The sequence below is a fragment of the Myripristis murdjan genome, chromosome 21, assembly GCF_902150065.1.
Source record: "Myripristis murdjan chromosome 21, fMyrMur1.1, whole genome shotgun sequence".
NCBI lineage: Eukaryota > Metazoa > Chordata > Actinopteri > Holocentriformes > Holocentridae > Myripristis > Myripristis murdjan.
Window position 1 is genome coordinate 22,524,855 of NC_044000.1, and position 20,098 is coordinate 22,544,952.

At 41.7% G+C, this 20,098-nt stretch overlaps 1 protein-coding gene across 1 annotated transcript; it reads right to left on the reverse strand.

Moving 5' to 3' along the window:
- Window positions 1-162: 162 nt before the first annotated feature.
- LOC115379488 (cohesin subunit SA-2) lies at window positions 163-14,956 on the reverse strand. The gene is made up of 32 exons (XM_030080198.1): window positions 14,820-14,956; window positions 13,177-13,289; window positions 12,957-13,044; window positions 12,211-12,372; window positions 11,625-11,721; window positions 11,458-11,534; window positions 11,266-11,337; window positions 10,742-10,946; window positions 10,475-10,626; window positions 10,289-10,362; window positions 10,012-10,135; window positions 9,715-9,813; window positions 9,543-9,622; window positions 9,343-9,450; window positions 9,135-9,255; window positions 8,785-8,902; window positions 8,375-8,478; window positions 8,092-8,184; window positions 7,773-7,859; window positions 6,771-6,971; window positions 6,047-6,123; window positions 5,855-5,942; window positions 5,160-5,240; window positions 4,534-4,626; window positions 4,263-4,437; window positions 2,662-2,798; window positions 2,463-2,564; window positions 2,195-2,346; window positions 1,970-2,098; window positions 1,304-1,500; window positions 1,145-1,220; window positions 163-929 (listed from the first exon to the last, which is right to left on the reverse strand). The coding sequence occupies exons 2-32, from the start codon at window positions 13,224-13,226 to the stop codon at window positions 791-793; spliced, it is 3,558 nt and encodes a 1,185-aa protein (XP_029936058.1). The 5' UTR covers window positions 13,227-13,289; window positions 14,820-14,956; the 3' UTR covers window positions 163-790.
- Between the last annotated feature and the right edge of the window lie 5,142 nt (window positions 14,957-20,098).

A 20,098-nucleotide genomic window follows, 5' to 3' on the forward strand; every position in this document is an offset into this window, starting at 1 on the left:
TAAAATATAAAATGATTGATAAGACAATGGTTAGCATGTGTCTGTGAAAGACAGAAGTTTAAGAAGATAAAGTCTTTAAACTCAAAATGTAGTTTTGCAACTAAATACATGGTGCAGGTTATAAAGGTATTCATAGAAATGAATATGTTATTACTGCTTGGGTAGTTGAGTGTGTTTGAATTAGCATTTATTTACATTACATACATTAGCAGTGTTTGCCAAAACCTGAGTCAACCTGAACTCAAGCATTTCCTTTGAGGAGCAATAATGAAAGCAGCAGGCAGAACTAATGAGCAAAATCTCTGGTTTTCTCCAAACGATACTCGGATGACTCTTGGACCTGGGTGTGGTCCGTGGACAACGTAAAACTGGAATGTATGGTTTGGTTCTCTGTTCGTGGGCCCATAAACATCAGAAAAACGTAGCTACCATTATTGCTACATGGATTTGAATCACTTTGCTTTACTCGATGGATGCATGTCACAATTACAGGTATATCACCAAAGATATTTCTCTTTGCACTTTGCTGCAAAGAGAAATATCTTTTAAATGTATACTGTATATACTTGCTTATGTAACTGCAGTCTGCTTATAAATACATGATTTACTGTGACATTTACATGTTTACTGCTCAACAAAATATGTACAATATTTGCATGTCCACTCGTGTTGCAGAAAAATACAAAAATGACTGCAGGGATGTCCGTGCATCGAAATAGAGCAGACAATAGTTGACGTGCAAAAAAACAAAAAAGTCTGTCCACAGTGGTGTCATCCAGACCGAGCCTCCTCAGACCTCCAGGTCAATCTCCTCCAAGTCGTCCTCCACCTCTTCGCTGACGTTGTGGACGGCTCCCTCTGGCCTCGCCGGTTTTGCATTAAGTTCAGCGGCTGAAAACACGTCCAGCTCAGTTTTCTTCTCTTGAGTGCTGAGGGCAGACAGGGACAAAGACTATCAACACAACCACCAATTTATGATGCTCCACTCACTTCCCAAATCACCCTACATGAAGCAAATAATCTTTTCGTGGGGTTAAATAAAGACTACAATATGTGTTTGTTTTTGTTTTTTTAACTGAGTAAATGAATAACACTATATGCAGCCGTGAGTATGTGAATATAATAAGGCACCCGTTAGCCTCACCTTGCAGTGAAGCTGGGTCTTTGACCTTTACCACCTCTGGAGTCAGTGGGGCTGAACGGGCAGGGAGACTTGTTTCCTGTAAAACGAGATACAGACATGATGCATCTGATGCTTGGTGATGACAAAGACAATTTTGAATTTGGTTTTGTCGTGCAGTACCTTCTACCAGGGAGTTTTGTTTGTAGTAGGGGGAGCGGTTGGGCAGGTAGGGCCTCCTGTCAGAGCTGACATAGGACACAGCATCCTCCCCTTCAGCTACAGCCAATAGGGAGGCACGGTAGTAGATGAGCGGCTGCCAGCACTCCTCCCTGAGGTTGATGATGTGCTCTGCAGTGTGCTTTTGCAGGTACGAGTATCTGTACAAACACACACACACACACACACACCAGGTTGCAACATGTTATGTGCAGATTGGTTTAATGCTGCTATAGCTGGGAAATATCTAATGAAAGCTCTGAGAATATACATGCACACTATAAAAGAAAGGATACCAATAATTTGCAGGGATACTTGAGAACCAATTGTGTTTAGTAAAGAAGAATAACCTCTTTGTTTATCCTTGGGAAAAGCAATGAGGGAATGCCCCTCATTTACAATGCCACCAAGTTACAATAAATTGTTTTAAAGATTGAAAATAGTGACATTTGAGGTGAGGTAATGAATTGAGGTAATGAATCTTTTGCCGTGTGTACACTTAACCCCGTACCATATTAATCTTAAAGTGGCCAAAGAGACCTTTCAAGAATATGAACATTACTAATTTTATACTTTTTATACAGTACTTCTAAAAACCCTGATGAGATGCCCCATGTGTGCAGCACTTACACTGCCTTCTTGTCCGGTCTGAGCAGCTTACTGGAGAACTCGCTGAGGATTGTCAGGTAGGAGAGGTACGGCGGTGAAGACACATCCGGGGTCTGGACAAACCCTTGAAACACAAACTCTATACCGTTCCTGCACAAGCCACCACAGAGAGAAGATAGGCGCGGTGAAAAAGAAATCCACTTCATTTGAAACGTATACACACTGTACACACACACACACACTGACCTGTGGATCATGACGATTGACTCGCGGAACTTGAAAGGGTCCCCGAAGGTGAGAGAGAAGCGCCTGGCCAGCTCCTTGATGCTGGTGAAGGTCTGGACACCCGGGTGAGCCCTGCCGCCGCTCTCCTGCTCCTGTTTCAGGAGAGCGAACAGCTGGGGATCGGGAGAAAACCACGTCAGTATCCTTCAAGTAGCAAACTGCATGTGGTCAGTGTGTGTGTGTTTATTTATTAGAGAAGTTTTGTGTGGATCGACAGAAGCGTCAGTACCTGCTGCAGACACAGCACCAGCGTCTGAGCGGACTCTATCTTATCCATCTGTCTGGTCCGGTACAGAGTCTCCTTGATGATATCACCGAAGTCATTGTAATACTGGAAAACAAAAAGAGTTGAGGTGGTCACATGTTAACATTTCACCCTTCACCCATTAATCTGTAGCTCATAATAGCATTAAGCAATTTGCCATTACCTTCATGTAATACTTGAAGACCCCAGCTGCCATGCTCATCTCCAGCACCCCATGTACTATCAGTTTACAGAAGGCCGCAAGGAGGTTCCTTCGCTTGTGAAGGTCCTCCAACTTCTCCACTTCAGAGTCTTCAGTGACTGAGGGAGCCAGATGGAGCGAGTGTGTGTGGGTGGTATGAAGCGGCACCGAAAGAGAGAAGCGGGACAAGTCAAGAAAAAGAGTGATGAATCATGAGAAATCAAGCAGCACAAAGAAGAGAACAAAGGCGAGGCAAGAAAAGAGTGTTTTAGTTGGTTTCAGGACAATGGCTTTAGCAGGTGGAAATCAAAGATAACATAAGAGTAGAGTTATGGTTGTGACACCATGTGGCTTCAATCTTTCACAAGGCTAATAAAATCGGCTCGGAGGTGAGCCAGAGTTAATGGAATTTTCTCACGGAAAAAGATTGCCCTTATTTCATGACTTAACTCAATGCCTTTGCCCTCAGAGTGATCTCCAATCCAGCAGCTAATAGAAAACACTGTGTCTATATAACATAACCGTTACCAAGCAAATCCAATAAAACAATAGCTTTTTATTACATGTTCAAAAACCAATAATCCCATATTGTATTTGGTTGAACATTTAAGAGATTCCCATCAGGACAGTTATTGACTTCTCTGGACTATCCTGTATTTGGATGCAATATGCCTCAGAGAGAAGAAGCTATTAAATATAATAAAATGTTTTAAGTTATAGTCAACCATCAAGGAATTCATAAGTTTTGCTGAAGGACTGTACAAAGAGAAAAAAAAGAAGACCCTTATTTTATTTCTATTCCAACACATCAATCTCATTGTCATTTTGCTTTTCATTTTGGAAGAGACAGGAACACACTCATCAATTTACATTCTGCATCACTTTGCATAACAAAGCAAAACATCCTTTCATGCACGTTACGCATTCCATTTTCAGTCTAAGGATGTTGGCGGGTTTTCTTTGTAATTGAAGGTCAGTTGTCAGGTCAGGTTGAAAATCACACCACGTTTACAGTCAGTGCAATTCTGCGGAGAGTTATTAGCCACATGTGTGGCCGTGCATTTAATATCTGCATATCTTTACCACAGTGAGCTGTGACAGTGAATCCATGCTCTCCTCACTGCACTGAGGCCCAGAGAGCCAGAGCTGCACCGTGGCAGAGTGAGACTGCCATCTGCTGGACGCTACCGCAATGTGCTTTCCAACCAGCAGTCAACACCCCTGGGTGTCCCACGCCCCACCTGCATATAATTTCATGAAACACATTGCTAGGAGGCAGCTGTGGGCACTGAGAATACAACTGTCACTGTTTTGAATCATGCAAATCATGTTTAATACATCTATCCAGACAGCATTACATCTCAAAGCAGGGCTTGTTCGTGAGATGCAAAGTAACATTTGATGAATCTCGCTGGCACATCAAAAGAGGGTTTTGTCTCATTTTGTGTAGTTTCACTGCAAGTAAATGTTTTGCTTAACAGTGTGGCTATTACAATGTTTTTGACACGCAGTCCAGTGTAGATAATCACCTGCATGAAGGTGAAATAGATGAGAAAACATGAAACATGTAAGTGAGGGCTGACCTCTGCTCTGGCCATCACTATCTGGGCCGACAAAGATGTGCACAAATATAAAGGTGAGCAGCGCCCTCTGCAGTTTGGGGTTGGGAGTGTAGAGCAGGGGCCCGTAGGACTCAGGATCCCACACATGCAGCTGGTAGGAGTGAGCTGTCAGAACATCACAGACACCCAGGAAAGCCTGACGTGGGGGAAAAAGGAGAGTGAAAGGGAGGTGATGGTGGAGTAAACGGTGCTATAATTTCCGTACAAACCAGTTTCTGCTTTCTGCCCTTACCTGCTCCCTCACAGAGTGGTTGGCATGAGACAGACAGCGATAACTCTTCTCACAGAACATGCTCAGCTGAACCCTCTGGGCCACAGCCTTCTCCTGAAAACACACACACACACACACACACACACACACACACACACACGGGTCTTTGGAGCAGGGCAAAATGCTGATTGCCAAACAGGGTAACAACTCACCAACAATTATGTAAATTTCAACGTGAGAGGTCTCAGCAGGGGAACTGAGGGGCTGGAATTATGCAGGAATTTCACAGAAATTCTCCCCCATTATCACTGTGAACACGGGTCTGTCACGCACATAAAAACTTCACAGCTTCACTTTGCTTCACTTTGCATATCAAAAACATACATCCTGACTCTTTTGCCTTTGCTGTCTGTGATGTGCAGGAGTTGACTGATCATTTCTCTAGAACTATAAAACATCTCTATCCAGGTAAGTGACACTAATCACATCTCCTTCTCTACTAAACATCCTCCTCCGTAATTTTCATCTAAAATTTTTTTTTAAAAAAAATTAAAAATCCCCAGCCTTTATGTCCCAGCACACATTATATATGATCATCCATGGCCAGATGCACGACATGACAAATTTGAGTGCAAAATGTAACTCACTCTTGAAGTCAAAGTTTCTCCACTCGTGTTGAGAGACCAGAGCATGGAGTAACACAGACACTGCAGTACCTCCAGTATTATCTGCAGGCAAAGGGAGGGAGAGACAGAGGCCAGGGATGAAAAACAGCACCAAACAGAATCAACCTACTCTTACTAAATTAAAACACACTGTGGTACAAAAAATTAAAACAAAAAAACAAAAAAAAAAAAACATCCAGTGTATTGTGATATTTGCTGCAATGCTTTATCAGTTCTCTAGCCCCTTGTATCAATACACATAATTTATCCACTTTGTTTTCATATGATGTCATGACATCTACATTGTAGTGCACTGTGTTGACTGCATTGTGCTAATTCTGTTTCCATGAGAATTTTGAATTAAATTGTTTTAAGTCAGTCTGTCACATGATTTATCAAGTAATATGTTATATATTTTATTAGTCTTAATAGGCAATTCTGTGGAGTATTGTGGTGTTTTTAGGACACAAGAGATGTTGTGATGCATGTATCATGATGTGTTGTCAGGTATTTGCCAAAACCCAACCCTAATTACAAACTGGAAGTGCTGAATGATGCAGCTAATCATTATTTACCAAGATGAATAAATGGGGTTTTGGTGAATAACCTCTGCAAATGGGCTGGAGTGCGTGTGTGTATGGGGTGAATTTAATTTAATCCGTGGGGTGCGACACTACCTGAGGCGGGACAGCAGCCTGGGCGCTCTCCACCGACAGCAGAGGACACAACAGCTCAGACAGATGCCACCGGGACAGGTCATGACCACTACCACAGCACACAGAGGAAGACACAGAATACGTCAGATGAATGTACATCACTGGGGGGACACATGGGATCACACGTCATGGTGGACAAATCTGAAACCTCACCTGTGGAAAGCCCCGAGTTTCTTCAGAGTGGCTAAAATCTCTCCGGTTTTCTCCATGTCAGCAGAGAAGCTGTCGCCCTGCAACAGAGAGGCGAGTATGGGAAATAACAAACTTATAAATACACCATAAATAATAAACTTTGTACTCTGCATGCTTGTCCACTGGCAGGAATATATTTATGAAACTAGGAGCATGAAACATTAATGCCTGTTCCAACTGTCCAGGACCAAAGGAAAAACTATTAAGACAAGAAGCTCACATTAATCACTTTCTGGAATAGACCCATTGTATGTCTTAGAATTTGATTGGATTTGATTTATTTGAAGTATATAAAATGCCACTACACTGCATACAAATACATATTCACTGATGTCGAGGACAGGTGGCAGGCGGGGGGTTAGTTAGTCCTCTCATTTATTTATTTATTCCTATTTTATTTTCCTGTTTTTCTGTCTTTCTCTTTTTTCTGTTTGTTTTTTATTTTCTCTTTTAATTTACCATATTTTGTCCAACAATAAAATGTGACTGAAAAAATAAATTTAAAAAACTTGACATGGCACAACCCAACAGAGCACCACCTGTTAAGCTAAAAAAAAAAAAAAAAATGGTTGAATTGGTTGGATCAAATGAATTGTTTTTACATGATGGGCATTTTCCCAATTTGGGCTCTAAGCTCATTTGTCATATGAGTGAAAATCAAATGAACTGAACAAATGAAACCCACCTTCAGCGCGTCCCCTAACAGCGCTGTCAGGCGGTCGACCCAGCTCTGGACCAGGGCGTCTCTGGCGGCCCGGGCCGAGGCGTGCCAGGCCATCTCCTCCCCACACAGACTGAGGTACGAGCGGGCAGCAGCCTCCAGAACGGCAGGGCCTGAGTGGAGCTCCACCACGGCTCGCATCTCTGCCGTCAGGTCTGACACTACCTGGAGCAGAGGAGGAGAGCAGCACTGACTCTATCTCACCAGCAGGGGGGGACAGAGCTACCAAATCATACAAAGTAGATGCAGTTTAACAATTCAGAAATCAAAACTGAAAGCTGCACCAGGCAGTTTCACACATTGGCAGTCTGGAGTGGCAGCATAAGGGAAAATTTTACATCAAAGAATTGTACTGTTTTTTTGTAGTTGTTGTTTTTTTTTCCATTTTTAGTTTATCATAATCCACATGTACTTTATATTACAACTATTTTTCACAGCATATGTTACTTTTTTAATGTCTAAATGCGTTTTTCAGAGCTTCCAGGGAACCCTTCCTTTCCATAGTTGTGAGGTAACTTAGTTAAATGGCCACATGATTTGAAAACTCAAATTTGCATTCACACGCTTTTAGTTGAAAAAAAAAAAAAAATCAACCCCAGACTTCAAACAACAAACAAACAGACATTGTGTTAAGGATTATCAGGATTTGGCTGCTTCTTGCTCTAAAAATAGTTATAATACGAACAGAGTTAGCTAACCACAAAGAAGGAAAATTGTTTTCCCAATTTATCAGAAATCATGGCGATTTTGGTCTATTTTCAGAATTCATATGTGATTAACCTTTAATAAAAACCAAATTTCTTTTTTTATAATAGTTGGTTTTCTGAATTAAAATATCACCTTTAAGGTTTGATTCCACAGCACCAGAGCTTTGGCCAAACAAATGTGCTGATGACAAAGAAATCACTAAAATGATGCAGGTGTGCCAGCCTTTTTCTTGTGGTAAACAGAAAGAAGGATGCAGACCTGTGTGCCTTCGACAGCAGGACACTCAGCGAGGAAGTACTGAGGAATCTTCATCAAGGAGGCAGCCATGTCCCAACTTCTTGAAAACTGCCCAAACAATATAGTCATCATCATCATCATCAAAGGACAGACGTGCAGGCATTATAATGCTGAGAAATCTGGATCTTCTTATTCTTATACTGCATTTATTTTTCTATTTTCATTCATTTAATTATTTATTTAGATTTTTGGGGTATTTCTGCTTTATTTGACACTGGCAGTAGAGAGACACAGGAAAAGCAGAGGAGAGACGACAACAATGACAATCATGCGTGGATACCTTGGACAGCAACTTGGGAAGCACCACGATGAAATGTTCAGTGAGTTTAGTGGAGTCATCAATCTGAGTCTTCTTTTCCCTGGCACTCAGTACCTACAACATTAACACACAGAGACACATAAATAAAATATAATAAGGTGTTTGCATGCATGGTCAGATCTTTCTTTCACATCAAATTCAAGACGATTTCAGATACAGTATGCTAATGAATGGAGTCATTGCCGGAACGCTTTATACAGCTGTGAGCAGACATTAATTCAATGGAAATGGACGTCCCACTGACTTTTTTGCCTCCGCTCCTCCCGACCAGTGCAGGTCCCTCTGAGGCCTGACGCACCGATGCTACCAGGATCTCCACGACCACAGCTTGCTCTGCCCGAGTCAGACCTGCACATGTACACACAAAAACATACAGACATCTGATAATGACATTGCAAGAGACAATAAATAAATACATGTATTTTACTTCTGTGTCCCATGATTTGTGTTGTTTTTCTCTCCATTGTCATGTATTTCTTTGCTTTGCTGCTGCTTGTGACATTTTAAATTTCCCCTCGGGGATTAATAAAGTAATCTATCTATCTATCTATCTATCTATCTATCTAAACAGACATTTATTTATTGTGTCACACACTGACTCCTGCCTATCTCTAAACAACACACCCACATACACATACAAACACGCTTTCTGACCTGTGTTTTGTGGGGAAGGCTCCTGCAGCAGTATGGATGTGAGTGTAGGCCAGTCCTTCAGCAGATCTCCACCACAGTCCCATAGGCTGTCCACTAAATAAACCACATGTTTGTGCAGCTAGACACACACACACACACACACACACACACACACACACACACACACACACACACACACACAGCATTAACACCACCTCTGCATGGCTTGGTATTATAATTCTGATGGAGGATGAAGTAAAAGAGAAGCACACGTGGCATCACGATCATGGTCTAAACACTGCATAGGTATCTCTTTATCTTAAATCCATTCAGTTGGCTTTGCTAAAACTAAAGCCTGTATTGCGATTCACCTCAGACTCATGGTAGAACTGTAGCAGTGCCTTCAGTCTGGCTATTGTCTCTTGTTTATGTGCATCCTTCTCATTCACTCCATCTTGAGCATCAGACCCAGACACTGAGCTGTTGAGAAGCCTAGGAGACCAACAACACCCAGGTGATCAGTGAAACGTGAGCCCTCTTTCCCACTTGCTTATTTTCCCCATTAGCCGTCAAATTCACCTTGAGTAAAGCAGTTCTCCTGCAGTGGCCGCGAGAGGGCGCTGTGAGGAGTAAACAAACTGGAACAGCTGCTTGTAGTCCTCTGAACTGAGCACATCATCACATGTCCTGAAGGAGAGTCGAGAAGGTTGATGCAGAGAAAAATAATAGGTAATGATAACAGGAATAGAATAAGAAACATAAACAAGTCAGTGACTCACTTGGAGATGAGTACCAGCAGTTTCATGGCCTGCACCGCCACCTCATTGTCCTTATCCAGGGTCATGGAGATCATCCGGTCCTGGAGCACAAACAGGCATTAACGCTCATAATAATTATACATACACATAAATACACACATGTATACAGTGTGTTTTCAGGAGTGCTGGTTACCTTGAAGCGGCTGGAGAACAGGTCTAGTTTAGGCAGGAGCAGAGGATCTCCATACAAGCCCTGCAGACCTAACACACACTTCAGACGCACATCTGGTATCTGAAAGATGACATGCATCAATCCATCAATCCAAAGACACATGCTTTAGTCAATTCTCACTTGTTACAATCATATGATATCCATCAGCTGAACTAATCCAACCATGATAACCAGTTTTACTACAGTATAACTTCTTAAAGACGTTTCTTACTGCCACAAATCAAATGTGTTTCACTGCATGACTTTGCTGTTGTTTACCTTGTCATACATCATCCAGCCCATGTATTTCAGATAACTATCATTGAGAAACGCAGAACTGTAGAGCTTCATCCACACACCCAACTCCTCCATACACATAGAGCGGATTTCTGGAAGCACATCACTAGATGGGAGGCACACACACACACACACACACACACACATTGAAGACACGAAAGCCAGCTCTAATATATTTAAACAGACGACGTCATAATACACATCAAATCCTAAGCTGCCACTACAATGACATTCAGAAAAATATTCATTATTATTATACCGGTATCTCTTCAGAAAAACTCCTTTGAAGATGGTGTCCATCATGCTCTCTATCTCCGATCTCTTTTCCTGCAGCTGGAAAAAAAAAAAAAAAAAGCAGCAGTGAGCAAGCCTCCACGCAGTTCTCATTCACATAAAGAAAGACAAAATCCACCAATTCAAAGATACCAGGTGGCATGGGTCTCACCTCAGTGACCTTCTTCTGTATTTTCTCCAGGCGGGGCGTGCCCTGTTGTCCTGACGTCTTTGTTTTCTCCACTTCACTCAGTTTCTGGCTGTTTTCTATGCCCACACTCAGGCTCAGAGCCACACCCACCAGGGAGCTTAGCAACTTCACCGCTTGTGAGAGAAATTAAAAAAAAAAAAAAAAAAAAAAAAAGACAGGTAGGTCAGGAACAAAGGAGTTTATTTGACATGCATATGCACCTTTGTGTGTGTGTTTTATGTCCCTTACCTGCCAGCGTGCAGGTGTGCCTGAAGGCCCGTATGTAAGAATTGGACAGCTCGGTGAGCAGGGAGATGAGGGCGTTCATCAGGTATCCGTCAAAGATGACGCTGTACTGACACTGAGACACCAGCACTGACACAAAGTCACAAAACTCAGAGTGGAACCAGCGGCCGTACGGACCAGACTGGATCAGAGGATACTCCACACTGTCCTACAGCACAGAGAGGAGGGAAGAAAACGAGACAGAAAGAGCAAAATACTGTCAAAAACGATCACAAAGGTGCAGAGAACTGAATATAATAGATTGGGTTAACAGTTGTATATTAAAAAAAAAACTGCTACACTGATTACTGACACAATTTTGATTCAAGAATTGATGGGGCAATGGGATGCCCTAAAGGCTAGACAGACCCTGCTCTAACTGGAGGGCAGCAGGTTGAATTTTCACTGCATTTATATGTCCGCCTGAATGTTGGCTATAATGCATAATCTTAATGCAAGAAAAATACAGCAAATAGTGAGATACTGACTGTGTCCATTGGCCACGTAACTGTGAGGATCCATGGAAAGGCCAAAAACTTCTTATACTGCAGACCAGCACCCTTTAAAAAACCCCATCACAAAGTTTCAGTCAAAACTGATGCTGGATAAAAGAATGAAAGAAAGAAAGAGAGGAAAAACAGACAAATGTGCAACAGAGATACGGATTAAAGATCATTTACCTCATCCAGCTGCTCAACCATCTTACTCATGACATCACTGTCCTCTTTGCTCTGGCACATCTCTGCTGTGACCACACCTGGGAGGGAAACAAGGACAATACAGACCACATTCTGTGCATGGACAACTGTTAACACACAATATGTGTTTGTGCAAGGTGACTACTTGCCTTTGCAACCAGAGCACTGGATGAAGAAGCTGATGAGATCGAGGAGAGCGGAGTCTCTGTCCATCACGTAAGCTTCAATCCAATCATCAACCACCGCCTGCTCAGAAATCACACAGTCAGTGAAAGGTGACGTATAAAACTCATCCTCAATCAACCTACAGTGATATAGAAAGAAAATTTGACTCTTTCTCACAGTCCTGACAAAACCCACAAGAAGAGCAAACGTGACCTATTTCTCAAGTTACATACAACATACAAATAAAATGTAATCTCTGTCCACGGTGACCATGAGAAAGTAAGTGCACTGTGTTTGCTCTAATATTGGCAGCCCAGACGTCATGCGTGTAGTCAAGCATTGACCATTTAGGCATTAGAGCATCATGTTAGTGGCCTGTCATATTGGCAGGAATTTTCATTTCAGGCCGATGCCAACATTTCATTTTACAGCCAATATTGGGCCAATACCAGTAACGTGCCGATATTATCCCTACAAAATAGAGCAAATGAGACTGTGTAGGAGAGCAGGCCATGAATTGTAGTTCACGTGACTGAAACAAGTGCCCAGCGAAGAGGCTTGCTGTCTTACCTGCATGGCACTTTTGCCCATGGTGACCACCTCAAACAGAGTGACGGCCACATGGCTCTGTTTACCACGGCTGCCCCCCGCTCTGCTAACACCGGCTCGGCTGGCTCTGGCATGGCTGCGCTTGACGTTCTCTGAGCCCTCGCGCGGCCTTTTCCTTCCCCTCTATGTGTTTTGAAGATATGACAGATAGGGATGTAAATGAACACATATGCTTCAAAAAATTGCACGCGCATACTAATGTGCCAGGGTTCTCACTACTGTATTGTGTCACCAAACGAGCCATGACACTAGGAAATAAAATATTTCTGACTTCAGACATCCAACACTTCAGTCTTCTGTTATGCAACAACTTATGTCTCTTTTTTACTAAGCAATATCTAATTTACAGAATATAATAATGGTCCTATTGAGAAAATTTTACAGTAACTGCAAATCTTCACCCCTTTACTGGAAATATTCACACAAATCACTCCTAAGAAAGAACGTTATATTATCACTGCAAGTGCACCATACAGCTGTACAGAGTCTGTGCTTGCTCTTCAAATCCTTCATCATCATATTCTAGCTTTGTGTTACTGCAGGGCCCAATTAAATTTTGTGCTACTGAACCACGCTGCCATAAAATTAATGTCTAGCCCATGTTGAAGCTCCCTGGTTAACAGGCCTTAAAACCGTCCTGGGGGGAACTCTGGATAAGTAACAGAGAGTCTAATGTAGTCAGTATGTAATTACTTGATATCACCTACCACACTCTTCTGTCTATTCTCATTCCCAGACTCGTCCCCTGAATGATTGACAGCTCCAGCAGAGTTGGTCTCAACACCTGAGTTTTCACTAGGAATCCAAACGTACATGCTATTAGATTACATGAAACAGATGGAATACACATTCCAGCACAAACTACCCCCTATAGAAATACCTTTTTTTCCTCCAAACTTGGACTGAAACACAGCTAAAGGTGCTTACTTCTGCCCTGAGGGCCTGGAAGCAGCTGCAGCTGTGGGGTCTGGTATCATCTCTCTCCTCGGGTCATTATACAAGACTCAGGATCTGGAAGTATGCTGACTGGCCTGGGACCTCTGGAAACATCCAGGCAAGTTTCAAGTCCACATATAAATACAAAGCATGCCTCATTTTTTTCATGCATCAGCTTATGCTAACAATGACCAAGAGTTACAACAAACTTCTGAGAAACGGAAAAATGAATAGGTAGGCATGGGGAAATGTATGTTTTTACATTCTCACCTCAGGCAGTTTCTATTCTGAATTATGACACTTAATTGACACCCATTTCCAAAGAAAGACATCAATTTCCATACACACCTTTTCACCTCTGCATGGACTTGGCCTATATCTTGTACATATACCAACCAATTTCAGTACCACTGACAATAAAGTTGTATCGTATCGTATCGTATACCACTAACATGGAATTGATGCTTTTTGGCAGCATCATAAATACTTTTTGAATGTGTATGATGTGGATGTTGGGTTTTGTTGTTTTGTTTTGTTTTTTCTTTTTCAGTTGACTGAGACTTGAGCAACTTTTTTTCTTTCTTTCTTTCTTTCTTTCTTTTTTTTTTTACAGTCATCGGTGCACCTCCAACACAGCTGTGGTGTGCTATGTAATTATGGACTGTAACTAAGCACTTTGTCACCTGGTAGTTGGTGTGTTTTGTATCTCTACAAGGTTCTTGTAAACATCATCTAACTCCCTGAAATAAATCAGTGCAGAGGTGAAAAAGGTGTACAGGAAATTAATCAAGGGGACTTTGATTCCCTGCACCAACAAGAGAAGAAGAAAGAGGTGTGTGTGTTCAGCTCAGCTTCTCGTTCCCTGCCAGAGACAGTGACCATGCAACTGTCTAGCTCAAGGACACTAGGGCAGGGTGGATGTCTGGGCTCCATTTGAATCCAATCACCACCCTGCCAGTGCCACGAAGTTCCCCATAGCTGACATATTTTTCAAACATTATAGGACAAAAATTGCCTAGAAGGGGCCACAGGCTGTGTTGCTTGAAAATAAGTTTATTGCTGTGAGATGAAAGTAAAGAAGTGGACCTTTCCCTACAGACCAGATAAGAAAGATAAAGGCAAATAAACAGATTTTAAAGTAATATAATTGTCCTTTAGACACGCTCTAGCTCCTCTGACATTATGTATTGTTATGACGGCGGCCCGATGTCTGTGGTTAGCCTGCTTTACCCAAGCGGCCGGGCAGCTTAACCCATCCTGATTGGTTAACCGTTTTCCAAACTCTACGTGATTGGACGGCCTGAGCGTCAATCAGACATTAGCCCCGCCCCTCCCGGCCTGTAGCTGGCTGGGACTCTCCACAATAGAAGTACAGCCGCTCTCCGTCAAAATGCCGCAGCTGCCATTCCGACACAAAGCTGAATATAATATCCACCCAGACGCATGTTATGTATGGGAAATTCGTTATTTATCATAGAGCATATTCAGAAAATAGTCCATGTTGACTGTTAGTTGATGGGTTTTGCACGGCAGTAATGAGCAACGCGCTTCGAAACTTCTTGCTAGCTGTGGCAAATATAACGCCAGGTTAGTTCGCCTCTCAGGGCTGCTAGTAGAGAGTATAAAGACGGTACCTCACGTCATGTCGGCTGTGAGGAGCCCCGGCTCTCGGGTGACAGCTGTCATTGTTCAGCTCAGTCCGCCGTGAGATTTCAACACCATCTTGCGAGATTTGATCCAAAGCAGGAAGAGCCGTGCTCAGGTCCGGAGCGCGCACGGCGTGCCCGTCACTGTAATCGGGGTTTAAACCACTTACTGAATTTAGAAATGCCCTGTCCTGCTGGTGTATGAAAATCATCACATTAGATTTTTTTAAACCCTCCTGGTACCTTCAGATTTATTTATTTTTGGGTCAATTTTACCCTCGCACTTTAAACCTTTATTATAATAAAAATGGTCACCCACGGTTATTTGTCTTGCTGACTACCTACACAGCTCTTTAAGTAAAACATAAGCTCCCACACTCAGTCCACTCATACATCAAACTTCTTGTGGGAATCATGTTTTTCCTCCCACATGTCATATGAACTGGACTGGTTCTCACACAGCTACTGGTGTGCTTATGTTTGGTGAAGGCCCTAAAGCAGTGTTTATAAATGACATGTTATAGTTCCTCTGTCATCCAAAACATTTAAAGCAAATGTGTGTAAAATGTTGGTATTTCTCATATGTTTAATACAGCTAAAAAGAAAAGCCTGAAGTGTGTAGAAAGTGGATACAGGTCATACCACCATGTTAATTTTACTTTTGACCCACTTGTCCCCATTAAATTAGAAAAAGCCGTGAAATATGAAGGAGAAAAAACAGTGTTAATTATGTGTTTAGAGACGTTAAACATTGAATCAGGTCAAACTGACTCCAAAGATAATAGGAGGGTTAATGGAGTACCTGAAATTTTACTGCTGGACTCCAAAAATCACAAAGCAAATTAAAGCCATTTTCAAAAGTGGAGCTGATGTGATGTCCCTGCATCCCCAGTGGAAATTACACCCATGGATTTATTATATTCTGCTTTGGAGAATCTGTTAAGACTAGTATTTGTCCTGTCACAAATCAATTTTTTCCTGTAGATGGTGCAGAATAGTTCAACTGAAATGACCTGCTCTAAAACTTCTTCTCTTTCAAGTGATGGATTGGATTTGTCTCCCATAACTATGATTGCTCTCTTTCTCAATTTTAAACAAAATATTAATTATATAAAAGAAAATCAATGTAAATGTAAAAATAAATGTATGTTTCGAATTGGAAAGAAAACATCAATTGTCAGACATTAATATTGCATTTACAGTATGTCTGGAAGTCGGGTGTTGTATATACCTGTTAATATTATACTGGTCAAATTCTGATAAAGGCAAATACTCATCATTGCATACATTTTTTATTGTTTCATTGTTATTTTATTGGATTATTTTTGTTGTTTTTTTGGGTAAAAACGTGACAGTACAGTAAGAGGAGGGGATCAGCAGGTTTACATTCATTTCCAAACAACGGATTCACAATAAAGGGCCTAATATGGGCCACATTCTGCAGGACAATGTAAACGCCTACTTGATTGTGTTAGTGAAATATACAATCCCTCCACTAATCGATAAGTTGAACGAAATCGTGTAGCACCTTTTTACAGTCATATCAACGATATCGGTTCATTTAGAAGCATGAGTGCCCTGGTTGCATCGCAAACACGGCAGACTTAGAGGGGCGTTTGTCTGAAGGGTGAGTCAGGACAAGAGCTGGGACATGAAGGTCACGGCTGGGCTAAGGTCATCCGTCAGCTCCTCCGGTAGCGACGATACCACCGACGTTAGGCTGTGAGTTATCTCTAATATCCTGCACACACAGCAGAGTGTCATTGTTAGCACATTGCAGAGGAAAAATGGAAAAATCCAGCCCAGTTTTTTTTTTTTTTTTTTGGAGGCGATTAGCACACAATTCTTGTTAGTGTGATCTATAAATTGTTGCCTCACCAGTTGATGTATTGTGCAGCGAGCTGAGGTTCTTGCCGAGAGCCTTCCTCCGTCACCAGAGACTGTTTCATCTGTTTGAAGTTGGCCTCAATATCTTTCTTTATGTCGGAGAAGGCTTGGATTCCTCTGAAGCAGCTGATGACTTGCTGTAATGAAGTGATGTTGAAATAAAAAATTTTTTAAAAAAACTGTCATTGAAGGGTAAATGTACAGGCTGATGCATGATGAACAAGAGTAATGCTGAACAGAGGAAAATAGTTGTGATTTACATATATAACTGAGAGCTGGTGGGCGATGTATTTGTGGCTTCCAAGATGCCGGATATCTTCCTGGATCTGTTGACTCAGCACCAGGAGCTGGTTCAGTTTGGCAATGTGGGAGAAGTATTCTGCAACAACAAGCATCACTTCAGATATCTTGGTAGAAATGGTAACACTGGAAAGCACTTTGGTGGTGTGAATATTACAGCAGAGGGGGTATAAGGCATGAAAACGCCTCTTCAACAACCACATGTAAGATTTTAACTGTGTTTCTGTGTCATATTTAGGGTATCCGCCTGTCCTTGAAAAGTCTGATGAAAAAGTGAAATTTTTGTCATGCAGTGATGGGTTTCTTTGCACTGAATGTCTACTCTAAGACCCACACAGAACCATGGTAGCAGTACAATATGGGAAATGCTTCCTCCCCCCCATCCTATTTGATGAGGGTTGTTTTTTCCAACTTTGTTTTTTATTTCAGTTCTTAAATTGGTCTTGAATTTATTTCCAGCCAGCAGTAGAAAGTCTTAAAAGCCTTAAATCTGACTTTCTTACACCTGCACACACCCTGATAACACTGTGTATACACCTAACTCCTAAGTTACTGGTATTTCTCCCCGGTAATGAGAAACACAAATGGACTGAGCTGTGCTGGGCAGGGGTGAGGGATCACTGGCTCCCTGATCTAGATCAACTTTTCTGAAGACCTCACCGTCCATGGGCGGCTTCTCCAGCATGTCCACTGGGCTGCCCTGAATGAGGAACACCTCCACACGAGGAAACATGCTCGACAGGCCCACCATGTCCAGGTAGTCCTAATAAGACAAAAGTAATTATACACAAAAACATCTGATTTCATTTTTAGTGTGTAGCACCACCTCAGATCCCAGTCTTCAAATCTGAAATACTTTTTATTAATGTTTTGTATAGAGTTTTGTGGACACATAGGAAGTAAGAATAATTTAAGTTTAAGTTTGCTGCTTCACCTGTTTTGTCTCTTGTTTGTTTACTTACTTTGTCTGGCTGACCAATAAGACCTGATAATGAATATTTAATGTATTTATTTCTAGATATGGGGCTATGTTACTGCTAAATGCGTGTTTTATTGTATCTTGCTGTATTCGGTTTATTTTCTACTCTCTTTTTAAATTTACTGTTTTACTGTTTTTCTGGGGATGGGTGCTGCAAATCAGCATCCACTAAAAACACTATGATGCTTGCACTGGATAGTTGTTTTCAGTTTACTTTCACTTCATTTGGACAGTAGTGATAGGTGTGGTACCTCCAGCTGTGGCATAGGTTTTGGTAGATGTTCAAGGCACTGCAGCATCTGGTCAAGAATCTCAGCTCCTGGAAGATTATTGCACAAAATATGGCAAGTGCACAAGCTTTCCCAGTTGGGTTTAAAAAATAATTTAAAAAAAACAACAACAAAACATTCCAAAGGGTTGAGGAGCTTCCCAAACATCTCAGATAAAAGTATCACAGTCTTCTGAATAATGTACCACACTACCTTGTGCCTGGAAAGTGTCAGACTCCTCTGGACTACAGTCTTGTTGCAACTGCTCCTGGAACTTCAACATAATAATTATGAGTAACATATTGTAGGATGGAAGCATGCATACCTAAAAATATACAGAATGATGTGTGAAAAGCTCATTAATCGCTGCCAAGACTAACCGAACCTCCTTAATTTGTTGTGACATTTCATCTTTAAGAAGACAATGGCTTCCTGAATTCTAATGCTGCCTTCATAAATTAATTATGAAATCAGCATACAAAAATATTGCAAAAAAAAAAAGAAAAAAAAAAGAGACACATTCAGCTGGAATATTGGTACTTTTCTATTACTGGGCTTCCACTGCAATATTCTGATCTGAGTTATGATTTATCATATGACAAAAGTTTAACAGAAAGTTTGCATTTTGCATTTTGTTTTACATTCATCTAAAGCAAAGACAAAAAAACTTTTTTGGATTAAGAATGTAGTAAAGAGAGAGAAATGCATTTAAAGCTGAAGATTGTCTGCAAAATACTTGTCACCTACAGTCAGCCTATGTGGCCAACATTCACTTTCTATCTTTTCATGGACCTATTTTATGCACCAGAAGCCTCTTTATTTGCTTCTCAGCCATTAATTTGACTTTTTTCCCCCCTAAATATGTCAGATGTTTGCTTAAAATTCACTTGATACAATGGAGACAAAGCCTAAGGTAAGCAATGTCAAGATGTGACTTTTAGAAATTGGACTGTTGACAGAATTGATTGTGTTCTTTCTGACCAAACACACTTGAATGCCCTTCAAATGGCACATGTTACGCGGTGCACTTGCACACAGCATGAAGATGAAGCTGCCCTACCTGCTGCATCTGTGCCCTAATGAGAAGATCCAGCTGCCCACAGAGACACAGCATCTCCAAGCCCACCTGCTCTGGACTCAGCTGGATGGGCATCAGAGGTCTCTTCACCTGTAGCTCAACTGACCAAAAAGGGGATGCAAGAAAATGAATCACCGGGTTGGTCTGCTGACTCCTCTTTCCCATTCATACACACATACATATACATTGGCCTGACATCAGCCTGTCAGCCTAGTGATGTGTGTGTGGCATCTATCCCATCAGCCCAAGGAAGCAGAGTGAATAAGCACAGAGGGGGAGTGGACAGCGCTGAAATGAGACGCAGCCCGTTTCTGTGGGGAGCACAGCCTTTAATATTGAAAGCCCTGCACTCTTCCACAATGCTTTCCTATACAACACCACATGCAGATATTATCTTCCATGACATCACTGTCGAAATCGTATTAAGAGACAAGTGCAAAAAAAGAAAAAAGAAATCTTGTATTGTTGCGACTTACCTTTAAATGCCTCATGATAAACGCACGGATGACAGAGCGGCTCAGAGATGCTCACTGCCATATCTGAACTGAACTGGCTGTGATTATCGCACTATTCTCTTAAGGCGGACAAAATCCATATGAAACACATCAAAAGCGATGGTGATTATCTGTTGTAGTCTAGATGGGGAAAATTATAGGTAAGGGACGAAGTTTTTATTTAGTCGTATCAAGATCGGAGATATTGGATCCAATGCAAAAGGTGCGTTCAAGAGCGCTGCGCGTTAAGGCAGGGTGAA